Source organism: Triturus cristatus, chromosome 8 (assembly GCF_964204655.1).
Source record: "Triturus cristatus chromosome 8, aTriCri1.1, whole genome shotgun sequence".
Lineage (NCBI taxonomy): Eukaryota > Metazoa > Chordata > Amphibia > Caudata > Salamandridae > Triturus > Triturus cristatus.
In genome coordinates, this window is record NC_140591.1 from 1,393,476,176 (window position 1) to 1,393,494,751 (window position 18,576).

Sequence of the window (18,576 nt, forward strand, 5' to 3'; positions counted from 1 at the left end):
AACTTTTGTTACTAAGGTTGAACAATGGTACCTTTTGCTTGTAGATAGACCCCTCCCTTGGTAAGATACTGGGCAGGCTAACCAGAAGCGTCTACTGTGGCAGGTCCACCCATTGTTTCCTTATGGGTTTCTTGTGAACCATCTGTCTTGCTGAAGTTCATATGAAATACTCCAGGTGGGCTGTCTGAGACTTAGTCAGACTGCATTCACTCTAGTGAGCACCATGTAGGTGTTCACTGAGAGATAATCCATGGAAGGGTCGTCTATCCCTCTGACTTTCACAATTTCAATTTTATCACATTTTTAAAGAAATATCTGCTAATAAGAGTGAACTTAATGCTTAAAGATTAAGTGCCAATCAACCAGGCTAGCTGTATCTTTGCAGATTATTCCAACAGTAGAGGGCTGGGGTAAGCGCAGCTTCCCTGCTTATTCCCCCACTCTATATACAAGCCACACATAAGAAAAACCTCTCCAAGAAAAGTAATCTGATTCTGACACTCTGGAAAGAATTCATGTTTCTTGTTTCTACCCATGCTTCCTTGGAATACTTCATGGGCTGAGAAGTTTTGATTGTACCCAGAAAGTGAAGAAAGCAGGAGTAGGCGATGGGTAGGGCGGCAGATGTTCCATAGCTTCCCCCCAAGAGGAGGGTGTACCTGGAAATGAACTCTCCGTACATATAAATCAACAATATTATCAAGCACAGAGTCTTGTTTACTGGGCGTGTTCAAACACCCATTCATGGACCTCACACGCAGAGGTTGTTAGTCTTTAACACAAGGGTTTTGGTAAAGCTCACACCTTGGCTACTGCCATGCTGAACCCCTTGAAAGCAAGATTCACTGCTTTCAGGACAAAATTCCCCTGCACAGCTCCATAAAGCTGTGCTTCCCCTGCCCTTAGACGCTTTCCTCCAGACAGCTCAATAGTCTTGTGACTGTATTTGAGGTGCAACAGACCGTTTTGGAGTGTGTGGCCTCTGGTGCCATGACACCCAAGTGTCCTCCTTTGTTAATAAGGGTGTCTACAGTCCCCTGAAGCCAGGCTTTGGATAATGATTATAATCCAGAAACACATGGATTTGTACCTGTATCCCTGTGGGTAAACTGACTACCAGCACTCCATGGTAAACGGTCTGTCCAGTCTCTTGCAGCTATCATGCCTGGAGCTTGCATGAAACATGTATGTGTGTGTGTCTGTTAATAATGTGTGGTTAATGTGTGAGCTGGATATAGCATGGTCCATCTACACCCCATGTTTATGCTGCACTACATGGTGGTCTGGTTTGGATTACCCTGCTATGTCCATTTCGGAAATACCACCCTTCTTGTCCCCCCATGAAACCTGAGTACCTAGCAGATAGGGGTATTTTACCAAGTCATTTCCAGAGTAGTTCTCCATGCCTTAGGCATTAGTATCAATTAGTGAGATAGACTATACAAACTATACATCTTGCATCAACATTAAGCTGGTCTAATTCAAAGAGTTATGCATGTCTGCACAGTTGTCAATCCCTGAGATCAACCTCAAAAAGCCCCTTTCTGAAGGTCTAATAAAACTTTTGCTGCAATGCATCTTCCCCAATAGCCATCCAGCTTTGCAGCTTTTTGAATCCTGTTAGGGTAAATGGGAGTTTCACAGTAGAGCACTTCTCTTCTGATAATTGTGACATAAGCACCCCTTTAAAATACGTTTCCTTATCACTATTAAATCAACAAGTATCTCACAATATAGACCCTGGCAGAATTATCTAAAGACTTCAATAACAAAACACAAAGCTCTAATTTCAATACGGTGTCACTCAAGTATGCCTTTGCAACCCTGTCACTATAAAAACTCATAGCTTGCACCTGAATGCCAACCAGCTGCTTGTATAGCTCTTCCTCATCCAAATGACCATGCTTGATTGCAACTCCCTGAGGTAGTTCTAGTTCAAACAGTCTCCTATCAATCTCTTCACTCAAGATAGTACAGTGGGTGCTCTGGGGGGCCACACATGCACCCAAAATCATAGACTGGAAAAAAGACCTTGACTGGTGTATGTTTAGGGAAAAGACGGTGTACATGGCCCGAGGCTGCCCCCGGAAATGGTCCAAGATCTGGGACCCCTGGAATACCTACCATAGTAATATTTGTGTTCCGCCCTGCAATATTGATTGTGATGATGCCCCTTCACCGTTATTTCCAATGAATTATCCTACTGTATCTGTATAGGTAATTGTCTCCACTGTAATTACATCTGTCATTTCATTCATTTCATAAGGCTTTATTCGGTACATTTAACAAGACCATAAAAGCACAGCATAAAATATAAAACAGAGTCATGGGCAAAATATACAACAATATTAAAAAGTTAAAAAAGCATACTTTTCCTTGCATTAATTGATTTAAGAAGAAAGGTAGCTGTATAAAAACAAACATCGGGATGATGTAGATTAAAAAGCAAGCTCATACAGTCATGTATTGATCTAACTCCAAATTTAGCAAATAAGGGTTTCAGGTAAGCAATCCGCAGATGTTTATACAACTGACAAAGCAAAAGAAAGTGCACGGTACTTTGGGGGGTAGTAGTGTCACATGGACAGGGGCCAACAGGATGTAGGTACTGAGAGGGGAAAGCAACAAGATTGTGGGCTATTCCGGTTCTAAATCTGGCCAACACAAACCGATGTGACTTCCTGCTCACTTGTAACAAATACGGTTGGAGACCTACAAATTCATTTAGATCGTAATAAAGAACACAGGAAGAAAGTTCCAAACTGTTTTGTAACCTCCTGGTGGAGAGCTGTTGTAAAAAGCAGTGCTTGAGTTCTGCTTTAGACAACTCATTGGCCCCACAATGATCCACAAAGATATTAATATTAAAGATCTCATGAAAACTATACACGATATACTTTAACCATGGGATCTTCAGATGATGGTCCAGAGAGAGGCAGTCAGAAATAATAGCTCTACATAATGAGGTCTCTTCTTTTATCCAGATGGAACGCCATAGCAACAGAGGCCTAAGGAGGATCAGATCGGCAAGATGGTAAATACCCAATTTGTTATGCACTAGAACATTGGAAACAGAGCTTGGCAAACACAAAAGTCTCTTCAGAAAAAGATTCTCCTCGGCCTGAAGAGATCCCGCCGGGGCATAGCCCCAAATGCCAGCTCCGTATAAGGCAATCGAAACACAGCGGGACTGAAACATTTTAAGCATATCCTGAACCCGCCTGTCTCCAAGTTTCGTGGCCATGGAAAAAATTCCATGAGCACTCCTCGCCATCTTGGCCCTGACATTCTTATGTTCATTAACCCAAATATTTTTATTTGAAAAAGTGACCCCCAAGTATGAGAAATTATCAATAGCCTGAACCTTCTGTCCCTCTATAAAGAAGGAAGACTGAGTCTTTCTGTTCCTACGCCCACATACCATAACATAGGTTTTGGATTTATTTATCACTAACTTTCTACTTGTGATAAATTGAGAAAAGCCGTCCATCAATCGCTGAAGGCCATTTGGGGTACGTGAAATTAGGACCGCGTCATCCGCGTATAATAACACAGGGACTGAGTCCTTATTGATTTTGGGGGCGTCCACTGCCAAAGATTTAAGAAAAGGATCAATCTCATTAATAAAAAGTGTAAATAGCAGTGGCGCCAACACACATCCCTGCCTAATTCCACGTCCAATTTCGAAGTTAGTGGTACATTCCCCGTTGGGACCGTAACAGACACAAGCACGTAATTTGGCATAAAGACGTGCTAAGAAGAACACAATGCCCTCAGGTGCCCCGATTTCAATAAGCTTTGCCCAGAGAATGCCATGGTCCACCAGGTCAAAGGCACTACTCAAATCTGCAAAGCAGAGATAAATAGTGCCAGTCTTTGCCAGGGTATATTTACCGATGAGCAGGTCTAAATTTAGACACTGCTCAATCGTACCTCGGCCCTTCCTGAACCCAAACTGGCTCTCTGCTAGAATGCCATTATCCTCCACCCATTCTTCCAGCCTTACTAGGAGCACTCTACTCATTACTTTTACGGAAGAATCCAACAAGGAGATTGGACGATAGTTCTTAACGTCCCCTCGATTTCCTTTCTTAAATATTGGTATTAGGATGGATTCTTCCCAAGTAGGCGGCACCTCATTACAGGCTGCTGCATTAAAGATATTAGTTAGCAAAGGCCCCCAGACTTCAGGGACCAGTTTATAAACATCGATTGGAACGCCATCTGGTCCCTGGGCTTTTCCTCCTTTACTTGCCCTTATGCTATCTAAAACCTCTTGAATGGTGATATTCAATGGCATATACGGCCACCTATCCCCAGAATCCCTAGATACAGTATCAGACTCAAAGATTTTAGAGAAATGGGAAACCCACTCTTCCTTCATAACATTAGAGGTTAATTCAGGGATTTTGTCATCTTTGAGAAAAGGGGAATTAACTGTTTTCCAAAATAGGGTGTATTATTAGATTCGGTAGCCAGGGACAAATTATCCCACGCTTCCTGTTGGAGTTCCAGTTTTCTCCGTTTGAGGGTATCCTTGTATCTGGTTCTGAGATCTGCAAGCAAATCCTTGTCTCTAGGCGAGGCTGATAAGGCTAACTTTAATTCCTTTAAAGCCTGAGTACAAGCTGTATTAAACCACCCCCGCAGACGTTCTTCCTTAAATTTAGATGTACTAGTAAACTTGGAGTCAATGACCGCATTAATACCGGTAAAAAGCTCAATAGAGCCAATAGTACCAAGGTTATCTTCTAAAATACCTGTGATACCAGCCAGGCAGCTAGTGATAATTGAGTCAGACAAGATTTCGGCTTTGTCCCCCCTCCATCTGAGTCTAAAACCATTAGGGCGTACAACTTCTATGTTATTGATACTGCCTGCAATGTAGTTCCCATTATTTTCCCATAACATAGCCTCAACTGACAAACAATTATGGTCACTAAGCTGGATGTCTATGACTTTAGATGCCATAGTCCAGGCCTCGAGACTCGAGGAAATACAGATAAAATCAATAACAGAATTCGCACCCCGACCTGTGAAAGTTGGACAAATCTCCTCCTGCTCATTTTTCTCATTCACCATAATAGACATATTATGTGAATCAAGGAGACTATTTAAGGCATCTCCATAACGATTATGTTGAAAGTGGGGAATTCCGTCCCCATAACAGTCCACCACCCCACAAACATTGACATTTGAGAATGGACAGGTAGTAGCATTAAAATCTCCTGCCATGAACAAATCAAAGATTACGTTGGATTCCTTAAGGATATCATCCAACGCACTTGATAGTGCACTAACCACCTGAACCCTGGTATCATCAAAAACATTATTATAAAAATGTATTAAAAGAATGTTTCTGCCTCCGGTTTTGTAGAGCCACAAGATCTGAGAATGAGCCCCAACTTGTATATATTTTTTAACCAGCAAGGGGGTTTGGACAGAGATTAAAATCAAAAGGCCTCCCTTAGCTCTACCTGATAGGGAGCCAGTGGCAGGTAACTGGTAAGAGACAAAACCATTATATCCTTCAAAGTCCCTACACCAAGTTTCCTGTAAACAGATGATATCAAAGAGAGCTAAAAATTCAGTCCAGCCTCAGCAATCTGATTTGGACCAGATGCCTGCAATATTCCAACTGGCAATATAACATCTGGAAAGACCAGGTGCACCAGGCCCCTTAGGTGAACAATTACTACCTTGCTTGGAAATAGCAACATTTAAGGTATCTGGTGATAACTCCGGCCGGCCAAGAAGGGTGCCCTCCCTGCCCATAGGCGTACAATCTACAGTAGTCCCCGAGGGGTTATCCATGTATCCTGAGGTATGATCAATTTGATCGGTACCAAACGGGGTCCGTTCCAACTCGGTAACTGGGGGTAACATACCCAACACCATCAAAGACTCCGATTGACCGACTGTATCACCCTTCAAGTCCCTAGGCAAGCGATCTATAATTATCCCAGCGGTGTTGGTCGGAGTCCCTAAAATACAAACCTTTTGTCCCAAGTCAGGCGGAGCCTGTCTCTCCAGAATCTCAGGGGGTATCTTGTATTCCAGTCAATCATTTTGGTCCAGACCGCTAAGGCACTCAAAACGATTAGCAGTATTCACATGAAAACTATTTGCAAACCTGTCCACAGCTTCTCCCCTCGTACTCCCCCCCCATTGTTGCAAAAATGGTGACTAATGCATTGTCTATAAAAAAAGCCCAAGGGACGAAGTGAGATGCCCTGCTCATTGCATGGACGAGAGGTGGCTCGAATCAAAGCTGTTGTGGCAAGGTGTGGATTACTGAAATTAACAATAACACAATCCCCAGAGATGTGCTTCGGGGATGTGCCAATCCAGTTGACCCTGGTGGTAGCCAAGATTTGGTCCGCCAGAGCCACTGGAAAGCCACACTCCCGATTAAGCCATGCCACGGTTTTATTTTTAAGGGACTCATGTGATTCATTATAATGATGAAGCCCATCCTCCCTAATTGGTGTAACATTGGTCAGGACAGCTACATAAGGTGAGCAGTCCGGTGGGAGGTTTGGTTGAGGTAGGCCGCGATTATTAGATATCCCCCTTTTTATGATCTTCAACTGATTTCCCGGGGCCCGGATGGTTGGCGGGTTCAGAGGGACCTCATTAGTGCATGAAGATAATGCTGTAGTAACTTTTATAGAACCCCTTGAGGATGGCGAGTTTACATTACTCTGCTGCTCGGAAGCTAAAATGGGGTTACTATTTATCTGAGCAGGGTTACTAGAACCTATATAAGTCGTTCCTATGGTCGGGGGTCGGACCAGTAGGCCCATGCAACATAACAAAGGAACTCCCACCGTTGGAACGACTTATATAGGTTCTAGTAACCCTGCTCAGATAAATAGTAACCCCATTTTAGCTTCCGAGCAGCAGAATTACATCTGTCATGTTTGCGGTACTGTACAATTATGTCGATTTTTGTTAATAAAAAGATATATAAAATAAAAAAAAGTACGGTGGGTGTGATAACTGAGTGGTGCCCATCGGGCTGCAGCTTTCAGAGTATGCCAGAGCACAGAAGGTGTCTTCGGCCATTCTTTAACAGCCATGTATTCCTTAATAACTCAGGGGACAGTAACAGAGATTGGACAGATGTCCACTTAAATCATGGGCTTTTAATCAGATAACTAAGGGTCTGAGTTATATCACCAAGATAATGGTTTACCTGCCAAATCTATATGCGGGTGAACCTTAGGTTTAATCAAAGTGGAGACTAGTCCATCTCCACAGTGATTAAACCTCTCCAACAGTCCTATGGAGTAAGGCCCGTCGGAGGCAAATCTCTAATTCCACCCATATAATTTAGATGGGTGGAGTTAAAGGTCAGTTTTCACTGACCGTCACTGCCAGGAAAACCCTGGTGGTAAGGAGAAGTGAACTCTGCTAAATGCTCCGCTCACCATGGGAGGAAGCTCCCATGGCAAGGGAAGCATTTTCTTTTTTCAAAGAGAAAATCCCGGAAAAATCCGGGCTTTTCAAAACGAAAAGCCCTTCACCAAACTGTAAACAGCACTGGCAGGTACCACCATGATGGCGGTTCCTGCCAATGCTTCAGAAATTACTGCCAACTTGGCGGTTATGTCTAAATTTGGAGGGTGGAGTAGTCTTGGCGTGCCGGATGTTAAGTCCTCCGCCAGGTCAACGAAGATTTCTCTATCTGCCAAATTATAAATCAGGTCCTATGCCTCAAATGTAATGATAGAGACTTAAGATCAGAGGAGGTCTTGGCATTCAGGTTAATCTATGTAAGTGGAAGTAAAGATTGCGAACATAAAATCATGTATATTTTGAAATATTGCTTATGAGGCACCGAATAAAACTTACAACCAGCCTGAGTCCAGCTATCATTCAGCCCACCTCTTGAGGATGAACTACAGTGGCTGAAACCTTCCAACTATGGGGTCTCTGCATAGTACAAGCAGTTGCAGGGCTCAAAACCACATTAAATCCCCACAGATGGAATCCGGACCAATCCAGAAAATTGGCTCCAATATTAAAACACAAATAACTTCCCTAACAATGACTTTTTGATTGGTAGAGATAGTTATCTGAAATTCAAGGTGGCCTAGTAGGGCTTTTTTTCCCTAAATCTATACATACTTTTTAAGTATATTATTTCAGGTTTAATTGTGTGCAATTGCGTTCTAGTAGCTCTGAATTTGTGGACTGCATTTATGGCTTATACGTTTCAGTTTAATATCCAAACATTTGCCTTCACCCAATCCTAATCTCCTACTAAATGTATCTAATGCTTTTAGCATTTTATTTTGGGTGGCACAGCAACTCTTGCCTCTTCCCCATCCCTACCCATCGTCAAAGGCACTCTCTACCCCACTCTCCACTTGACCACCATTGGAAACCCCAATGCCTTTGCTGTTCTATGTCATCTAAAAAGTGGGAGGGGGCACTTCCACTACATGTCACCCCCACACTAAAAACAGAAAGCATGAAATTAAATGTTATCTATTCCCTTCCCCTACCCTAGACAGTATTTTTTTTATATCAAAACATATTGAGATACAGAACAATGTTAAAACAGTCACGCATGTTGTACCAGCCACCTCATTCCCACATCAGATGCCTCAGTGTCAGACCACTTATACAAGATGGAAGTTATGGCCAGAGAGCTCTAACCTCAGAACTGCAGAAGCTCTGAGCTCACCTTCTGAAAATAATCTTCATCCTTTGCCAGCTCCTGAGGGAAAAACCTGGGTGCCAATAGCTTTTAGCGGATTTACTATTTAATTCAGCATCATAAAAGCATGGCAGGAATGTGATCAAACGTTAAGCCATACCTATTTAAAGTGGCTTGGAAAGGTAGGCTTGGGCATGCATGAACTCCGTCAGCAGAAAATGACCTCCATTATTCAAGATTGTCCATTGTTTTTCCATCATCTTGGATAAATGTATGGGCAGTAAGGAGATTGTGTGTGAATGCAGGATCTGTGAATTCATGTCCCAAACATCTAAATCAGCAAAGCCTGCAGCCACAGCCCGTATAGGGCGTGTTAGCGGGCAGTGACGTGGGGCGGAGGAGGGGCAGGGTGGGGGGTTGCAAAATGCGGCATACGGCCGATTTCAGGTAAGTTACAGAAAAAAAAGAATATCGTTGCGCGCGCTGCATCACATTTGGCGATGCAGCGCGCGCAAGGAAATTCGTTTTATTTTATTTTTTCGTAACTTACCTGAAATCGGCCGTATGCCGCATTTTGCAACCCCCCACCCTGCCCCTCATCCGCCCCACGTCACCACCCCGCTAACACGCCCTATACGGGCCGTGGCTGAAAGCCTGTAAGAGTGGTCTGACTACATATTGATGAAAATGAAGGTTTTAATATAGCTTTATAGCCCACCTGTTGTTAAAGGTCCTGAACCAGAATAATAGGCCTGAGTCGCAGGCCCTTAACAACCGGTATAGCCCAAAGAAGAATGGATATTAGGCTATTAGAACATTCCACCCACTATGGGTAGAATGTTCTAAACTAAATTGAGAGAAACAGGAAGACAAACATTGGAATGCTGGATCTCTGGGCTTATTGCAACCATTAAGCCCGGAGCTACTCCATTGTCGTCAATGGAGCTCTCAAAATTTCAAAGTTCTAATACTATTTGTGTTATAATTTTTTATTAGCATTTTGAAAATATTTCATCAAAAGTACAGTAATGATAATAGCAACTTAAAATTTAAATTGTATGAATAAATATATTGAATATATGAAAAGAAATGAAAATTCATAAATGATGAATACTATGCACCAATAAGTAACACACACATCTATATAGATAAATAACAGAATAAATAGTTGAATAAGTAAGATATGCAAAATATTAAATATTTAAATAATGCAAGCAACAGGGGAAAAAGAAGAAAAGGTATAATAAGTACTATTTCGATGTTATTAGCTGCCAAGTGTGTGACACCTTCAGTTTCTAATTTTTTTTAGTCAACAGAACTTTGTATTCTGGAATTTGGAATTTTGCTGATGAGCAAAACCCCGGGACTGTCTGAAGGTGATAAGGTGCATGTCGCTGAGGTCCCCCTGTTGCATATCACCATGTGGAGGCTGGCAAACTTTGAAAATGGTGGTGTGTTATACCTGCCCTAAACTGTAGTAAGTGAGTGCGCAGCACTGTCTCAATGTCTCAGGAGGTTTTTGGGGTTTATCCTACCTGAAAATGTTGGAAACATAGGCCAGACTGTGCATTTTATTGCATATTTTTCACACCTGTTTGCTACAAAGTGATAGGCGCTGAAAAGCCACTCATAAAATATTCCAGTTCTTTCATAGTGTGCCAACTAAGACAATATCTAGGAGTGTTGCATGTTTGCCTACCCTAAGATAATTTCGAGAACATGGAGGAGGAATTGTGCATTTTTAACACAATTTCCGTTACAAAGTGTCTAAAAAGTCCCCGGTAATGCTGGCAGTTCAGAAAAATCAGTTTAATGTGTCCTAACTTTACCATAGCATGAATGAACAGTTCTGCAATTCACTTCTTTTACTTTTCCTCACTGCCCCTTCCAAGTTAAGTCTCAATCATATATTACATTAAATGTTTTTTGAAGGGGCTTGGTGGTAAACAAAAAAATTACACAAATCTAGTACGCAGCAGAGCTAGACACATGCCAGTGCTATTGCCCCAGTTCGGAAGACTTTACATGTTATGGAAGAAGACATGTAACACTAACCTTGTAGATTAGGTCTTCAGACAACACAGCTATCTGCTTTAAATATATATTTAGAACTGCAATAGCTTGTACCAAAACGTCAACCTGTCAGTTTATGAAAAATACAGGCATGTTGTTATCAAATACATGCTTTTCATTTAGGAAAAAATAAACTTGATTTCTACAACCATCAATGTATCTCGTTCGTTAAACACTCATATATACTACTGCCACTCATGGACTTCTTCGGCCTCACATGTCCATGTATTGCCGTCTCATGAGACTGAATGTGCCAATGTGATGAGCATTACTATTATGATAGGGCCAGTTGGATCCCACAGGTATGCATCAGCATGCCATGGAGGCCGACAAGAGGCCAGGAATTACTACCAATGTGCAGGATCAGAATCATACCAGTGTAGGCACCATAATGCCATGAATGCCCCTAACATGGCAAGAATCAACACCAAAAAGTCAAGGCCAGCATTATTCCTGGGTTGGGCCACATCATACTGTAGATAGCTAGAATGTACCAAGAATGACCATCAATATGGCATGGTCAGCTTTTATTCCATGCATGGCCGGGGCGTAACACAGGCCCCTGCAGCCCCCGCGGTGCGGGGGGGCCCTAGCTCCAGAGGGCCCCCTCAGCACAGCACTTCGGGCAGAGAGCTCCTGATTGAGTCTGGTGGGGTACCCCTCCAAGTACCTTGCAGGGGGGCTCCCTCAAGTTGTGTTACGCCACTGATGGATGGGCACAATTATGCAATGGATGGTCCCCGAAAATTCCAAAAGTTGCCACCAATGTGCCTGAGTGTTGCCCAGAGTGCGCACCAGCATGCCATGGATGGCCCGAAAATGACAAGAATTACCACTAATATGCCAGACACACACAAAGACACATGCGCATTCACACACACACACACACACACCATTAAAGGGGATTTTTTTTACCTACCTCCCGCTGTCCACCTGCACAGGCCCCCCATTGGTTCCTTCAAAGGGATCTTTCTTAAGCTCTGATGCTCCATGGAGCTCTCAGTTTTATGACTTTGGAGGCCTGAAATCGCATAAGCAGTGTGATGCTGGGCCTTGCCACTGGTGAAGAGCTTTGCTAGGCAATGTTCCAGTAGAAACATGTGAAGTCTATTTGCAAGCCTGCATCCTATCAGAGTTCAGCCTCTTTGCACAATAACTACTCAAAATGTACATGTTTCATTTGCCAAGGTTGGGGGCTCAGCCAAGCAGAAAGGTGCAGTTTTTCAACTATCACTCGGACGGCCTGATTCACAGACTGCACTCTGTAGTATGTTTTGTAGTATTACAAAATGTACTACAAAGTGTTATTCACAAACTACGTGTGGAGGTAATGCCTCTGCATTATCTATATACTTATGTGTGTGGATTTCTCCACCCTAACTGCACAGCCTCTGCACGTGTAAGTATATGTTTTAGTAGTAAATGTGAGACGGACTATAGGAAGTGGGTGGAAAAAGTGGCAGACTTACTACACAAGGAAGGAGTAAGAGGGGTTTATGGAGAAGCAGGGAGGGGTATAGTGAGGGTCACCCACCCAGGTAAGAATAAGCCAGTAGCTTTACACAGGGAGCTGTGTAACTTAAACTTTTGTAGCAAATTTACACTTAGAGTTTGTGAATACTAAAAGGTAGCAAACTTAGTCCTAAAAGTAAATTATTCAAATGTGTGAGTTATCTTTGTGAATCAGGCCTCAAAAATCTGAGGTGAGCAGCTTCAGAGGGTCGAAGTGACTGAGATAAAAAGGAGAGGCAACACCCTAATGGGTGAGCCCCTATCGATAGCCCCTTTGCCCGTCACACTGTGTCCCTTCCACATAATTCACACTGCTGTGATCCTGTATAGTACATCACCTAGTGCTCCCCTCATACACACCCCTCAGTGCTCATCAGGTGAACTAGACCCGGAGTTCGACGAACAGCACTCAGATCCCTCACCCGGTGCTTTTATAATGCAGATCATCTCTTGCTCTCCAGATCCACATGACCCTATGAGATCCTGGCGCCCATCAAACGGGGCTCCTCTGCTGCACATCTCCGTGTGCCTCCTGATGCACATCGCCCTGTGCACCCGCAGTGCACATCAAGCTGCGCGCTTCTCTCCCGCACATCACTCTGTGCTTTCTTGTAGGGGTGGGCGTAACTCGCATACTTCTGTGCAGTGTAATTAGATAGAACTACTTAAGAATTCTCCAAGAATATGCTTGAGTTGCACAAGAAGAGTAATTCTGTGTTTAGCGCTATTTCTTAGAGCAAAAATGCCCCCTGGCGTCTACGATGGATGCGATGATGCATTTTGCCCTAAGAAATAGCAGTAAATGCAGCAGAACATGAATAGCGAGCGCAAGCAGCCGCTCACGCTCACTAAGTGTGCTCTTGAAGTGAGATTTCCCCAAACTTACATCTGGCATTTAGCGCTATTTTCTTAGCCCAAAATGCCCCCTCGCAACCAAAATAGACGCAAGGATGCATCGTGCACTAAGAAACAATGCTAAATGCAGCAGACCACGAATAGCGCGCGCAAGCGCCTGCTCGCAATCGCTAAATGTGCTCTCGCTGTAGGATATTTCCCCCCAAATTGCTCTTAATTGCGCGAACAGGAGTAATCGCTTAATTATGGATAATTCCAAGTCAAAGAGTAATTTAGAACTACTGAAATTATTCTGATTACTCCGGCCTAATCCAAACTCGGCCCAAGCCCATACCTTTGCATCACAGACACACACATCACTGTCCCTGCGAGGTAAATACCCTTGTGACCCTGCAGCACAGGTCTATGTACAGCTGCTGATCTGTGGCATTGATGTCTGAAAGTTTGCCTGTGTGCACCAGTGCCTGCACGTTTGTTGAACTTTGTGAAAGTGTATGTGTGCATGGTCTATATATACCCACATGTTGTGTGACTGTGTATGTACACAGTGCGTTTGCCAGTGCTTGTTTACATATGATCCGCAGGAGGGGAAAAACAAGACAGGAAATTAGGAGGGTCGGGACAACCCTAAAAAACTTTCCTCAGCGAGGCCCTGGCTCTTTGCTGGGATATTGACGAGACACGTACAACCCTACGAGATGAGTTAAAGTGCTACCATAAAAGTTCACTTATTTTAACTTCGTTTTTTTTCAACTACGTTAAGTCGTTGGGATGCTTGTCAATACCCAGGAAGCTATGACGTTGTAGGTGTTTGCAAAATTCCCAATGGCCACCCCCGACCCTCCTCTGGGCCTCCCACTTGCAAGCCCTCGACTAAACTCAGGACCACGGAAAGTGCTGCCACCTAGCGGATTCTACGCGGCTGTAATATGCACCTGTCAACATCCACGGGCGCGGAACCTGTCGGGATCCGTCCTTAGCGGTGCAGACCATAGATACTGTGTTTGCTTACCTAGGGGTAGCATGGTAGGTGCATGTCTGGTGAATTAAGCCCTACGTACCTTATTTCAAGATATAATTGAGAAATGCACAGATAGTCATCTAATTGACGGAGGAGCTTCAGTTCATGGTGTTGTGAAATGCTTGTTTGCTCTGTGGCCCAGACTGCTTTGTAGGGCCTGTTGCAGCAGCAACTACAGTAGTAAGTCATTGGCGCCGCCAGTGGGACCGTTGCCCACACAAAGTGCTGGACTGTTCCACCGAGTTGTATTGCACGACAATAACCCGCACAGACGGGCTTACTTAGGCACCGCGCCGTCCCAGAGAAATGATGCCACGTTTAAAGGATGGTTTTGACGCGACACCTCTTGTCGCAAAACTGTTCAAACGGCCTCTGACCGTTACATAATAAAACTGACGATTGTTCTGAAGTGGTGGCACGTTCTGGTGCTATACAATATAAAATACTCATTTGAACAGATATAATACATACTCCGTGTCACCTTAAGGATTTGGGGGCCCAGGGAAAGACCTATTGTAAAGGTCCCTTTTTAGAATAACTTTGAATCAATTACCAATTTTCTTATAACTCAATCATACAGGGTGCCAAAAAGTACTGAATTATACGAGAAACGTTGAGAAACTTTCAAAAGCATTTAAAAAATGTCGTGTGGGGGGAACCAACAATTCTTCAAATGACACTGGGGAGAGAGATTCGGGGATAAAGACAGGTAGACACAGGGAGAGGGGCTTACATGGAGAAACAGAATAATGAGAAAGTTGCTCAGGGGGCCCTCGGAATATGTGCGCCCTGGGCACTTGCCCCCTTTGCCCATGCCTTAAAACGTATCCGCTAAACTACGGTACTCCTGCGTCTGGGGAGACCGCAGGCACTTCCGGCACACGCTGCTTTAAGATCCGCACAATCTACAAACAAGCTGGGGTTAAGGGTGCGCGCTCTCTATTAGTGGTGAGGTAAAAAGGGCGGGGTGCAATATGGCAGCAGGGAATGGGGACATTTAAACCACTCATTGACTACGGGTTGAAGGTGTGTTAGCACTGCAACTGCTGCCGAATGTTCTAACTGTCGCATCTTTTTCTGCCAAAAGTTCACCTGGTGTGACTGTAAAGTGCAGTCACCATGCCTGTACTTCCGCCGGTGTGGTTTGTTTCTCGCCCTGTATTCCTGGAAGGCGCAGAGAAGACTGGTGTGCTATTCTGCAAATGAGTGCTAACTGCAACCGTGCATGTGAGACTTGCACGTGTGGGACATACACATCAGTGTCTCGAGCCCACAGGCACAGGCTCACACAAGGCGGTGCATGCCGGCTGCAGTTCTGACTGCGCTCCCACGGATGAGGAACTGTGCTTCCACCTGCGGGCCATGCAGTTTACAGGGCACGCCTGCACGTGTAAGGTGCATCCTTGTAGCTCCATACAAGGCGTGGCGTTCACTACCATGCCTGCTCAAGTGTTGTAACGATTCATAGTGCAGCAGTTGCAGTGGCACCAGGCCGAGGGGTAAGAGGGGCTGCCTGCAACCCAGTTTAGACAGTTTACACTACCTGAGTGCGGTTAGGAGGTTTATTTCTTGCTTGCTTTAGGGCTGTTACTTCCGGGACACAGGTCCCGCTCCCGACTGCTGCCCGGGGGACACGAAGGACGGCACCTGCCGAGAGGACAGGCTGGGAAGCAGAGTGTCTTACCTGAGAAGTCTGACAGCGCGGAGCTCTCCGGGGCGCAGAGCAGCAGCAGGGCCCAGCAGAGCAGGACGGGGGGCGGCAGGGGCTCGCAGAGGTGTCTCCTGGGGCAGCCGCCCAGGTCCACCATGGTGCGGCTCCGAGCCCCAAGCTCACATGGTGCCAGCGCTGCCCGCTGCCGAGCAGCGCCGAGAAGCCACGGCTCAAGCAGGCAGCCAGGCAGCGGAGGAAGCAGGCGGCTGTCACAGGCACTGCCAGTCGAAGTTCTCAGAAGCAGGAGGCAGGCAGCTCGGGCGAGGGCTCACAACAGGTGGATCTCAGCGGCAGGAGACACTGTTAATCATCAGCGGGCAGCAGTACCATTCAGAAGAGACAGGCTGCCCGGCAGCAAGCACTGTTCAACAGCAGCGCAGTCAGCTCGGCAATAGTTAAATCCCAGCAACAGCATGCAGCCTTTAAAAACAACAGGCAATGTTCTGCAGCATCTTTCACCAGCAGGCAGCTCTTACAGGCTCGGGCTCCCAACAGCAGGCGGCGGACTCAGATGCAGGCAACGCCGAACTGCCAGCCATTCTTGACAGTAAGACGTTCTCAGCAGGCATCAACAGAAGAGCCAGTGGGCGCAGGCAGAGCCGTGAAGCAGTGGTATGCTGTAGTCAGGAGCAGAAGTTAGCTCTTAGCAGGCAGCTTTCGGCAGCAGGCTGTCACTTATTGATTTGGATAGAAGGCAGCTCCCAGTAACTGTAGGCAGGGTGAAGGAGGCAGCTGTCACAAGTAACAACCCCTCCCTCTCCCTCACACTCTCAGAGGCAGGGAGAGCTGAGCAGACACCCCTAGGAAAGGTCTCTTTCCTAGGGGTGCCCGCCCTGCCCGTGTGCTGATGACGGAGAAGGTCTCTTGCGCTGCAAGATGTCTGACGCTCCAGAGTGTCTCTGGGATTGTAGTCTGCCTCAAGCTCAGCGGGGTGTCTCTGGCTGTTTTTGCGCTGCCTGGTGCGTCCAGCTTATACGGATGTCTCTTCTTCTGTGTTTGGGGGCTGCGGGATGTCTCAGGCGCCGCAGCCTTACAGGAAAAGCTGCAGGGAGTCTCTGGTGCTGTACTGTCTCTGTCTCCCGCTGTTTCTGACGCAGCTGAATGTTTCCAAAGCAGCTGGGTGTCTGACCGTTTCTGGGGCTGAAGGGTGTCTCTCGGGCTGCGGGGCGTCTCTGACTGTCACTGTAGCTGCATAACATCCGTCTATGTAACTCCGGGATGCCTCTGCCCCTACACGCTTTCTTTGGGGCTGCAGTTTGTCGCAGTGGTTTCCTGAAGTCTGAGCGGTAGCAGGTTGTCCCGATCGCTGTGGGAATGCATTTCTGGGTGTCTCTAACTGTTTCTGGGGTTGCGCTGAGTCTGTGAGGGGACAGGACGTCTCTTGGGCTGTGCTCTCCCCCACCTGCACTGCCTGTCGCTCTCAGACCCGGCCCTCTCGGAGTTCAGGCTGCTGCGCCACAACTTCCAGCAGCCCGGGCCAGACAGGGTAGCGCCGCTGGAAGGCACCGGAGGGGGCAGTGCGCACCAATCACCAGGCGGGCACTGCCCAGGCTGAGTCGGAGCGGTCCAGAGGGAGGTGTGCGACCAGGGCTGTCACAGACCCCGCTATCAGGAGGGCTCGAACTGTCAGAGAGTTCAGAGCCCGCCTCCCTTCCTCGGGGGCCACCTCCCTCCTCTTCTTCCTCAGAGGACAGGCTCGTCCTAGAAGAGGGAAACAACTTCTCGCACCCCTGCACCCTCATACATTGTACGTACACTGACACGCAACATCGTGTCAGTGTGCTCACCACACACGAGCCACGAGACACGCAGCCAGCGCATCACCACCCATGCTTCAGGCACCCACTCATTAGTGTGAAAATGTGCCCATCGTCGGTGACGCACCCGAGTCTTAGTGCGCACCTGTGCGCCAAACGGTGCCACCCGGAAGCTCAGCTGTTCACCCCCTTTCCCCAACTGCGCCTCAGTAGGTTTGGACCCTCAGCATGTACTGTGGAGTCCCACCCTATGGCCATAGGGGTGTAAGACGTGCATCTGTCTACCACGGTATTCCCTCTGGAGCATTTGGGCCTCAGTGTGCACATTCCAAGCTATCCCCTCGGATGTCTGCAACACTCATTCCACACATCACTGCCTCTCCTCCCAGGAGCCTCAGACTCAAAGGAGAAGCCCCTGAAACTACGCCCTATGAGCGTCAGCCAGGAGAGCACAGAGACCAACTTCTAAAGGAGCCTCAGCCCTAAATGCACAAGGTGCACTTTTCAAGATATCCCTCAGAGGCCCCAGCCCTGTGTGTGCATATTACATACTACTTCGTCAGAAGCCCTGTGAGAAAGTGCCATCTTTCTTGCAGGGTATGCCCTCACCTTTTGCTGAATTGCTGAATGTACTTTGATTGAGTGTGCCCTGGACTCCTGTTAATCAGGTGCCCAGGGCCTATGTTCCTTCCTTAAAACACACAAACTCCAAATTGGCCAACCCTGGCCACATGTCAGCCCCTGGTAAATGGTACCCTAGGTACCCAGGGCCTTGTGGCCAGGGAAGGCCTCTAAGGGCTGCAGCACTCATTGTGCCACCCTTAGAGGCCCTGTACCCTTACACACACACACTGCCTTTGCAGGCTGGGTGTCTGGGTGCAAGACAAAACAAAGAGCCGACATGGCACACATCACTGTGTACCATGCCCATCACCTACACTGCCAAGGCATATATCAGCCACCCCTCTGGCTGGGTGCC

The 18,576-nt window shown here is 46.2% G+C and overlaps 1 protein-coding gene across 2 annotated transcripts in view; it reads right to left on the reverse strand.

Moving 5' to 3' along the window:
* The window catches only part of EVA1C (eva-1 homolog C), a 352,894-nt gene extending 335,595 nt beyond the window's left edge, over window positions 1–17,299 (reverse strand). Inside the window, exon 1 of one of the 2 annotated variants that reach the window (XM_085623116.1) lies at window positions 15,814–17,299. In XM_085623116.1, the coding sequence (XP_085479242.1) occupies window positions 15,814–15,937 (124 nt within the window). In that variant the 5' untranslated portion in view covers window positions 15,938–17,299. The remainder of the gene's footprint in view (window positions 1–15,813) is intronic. The other variant, XM_085623117.1, reaches the window with a different exon arrangement.
* Window positions 17,300–18,576: the final 1,277 nt, after the last annotated feature.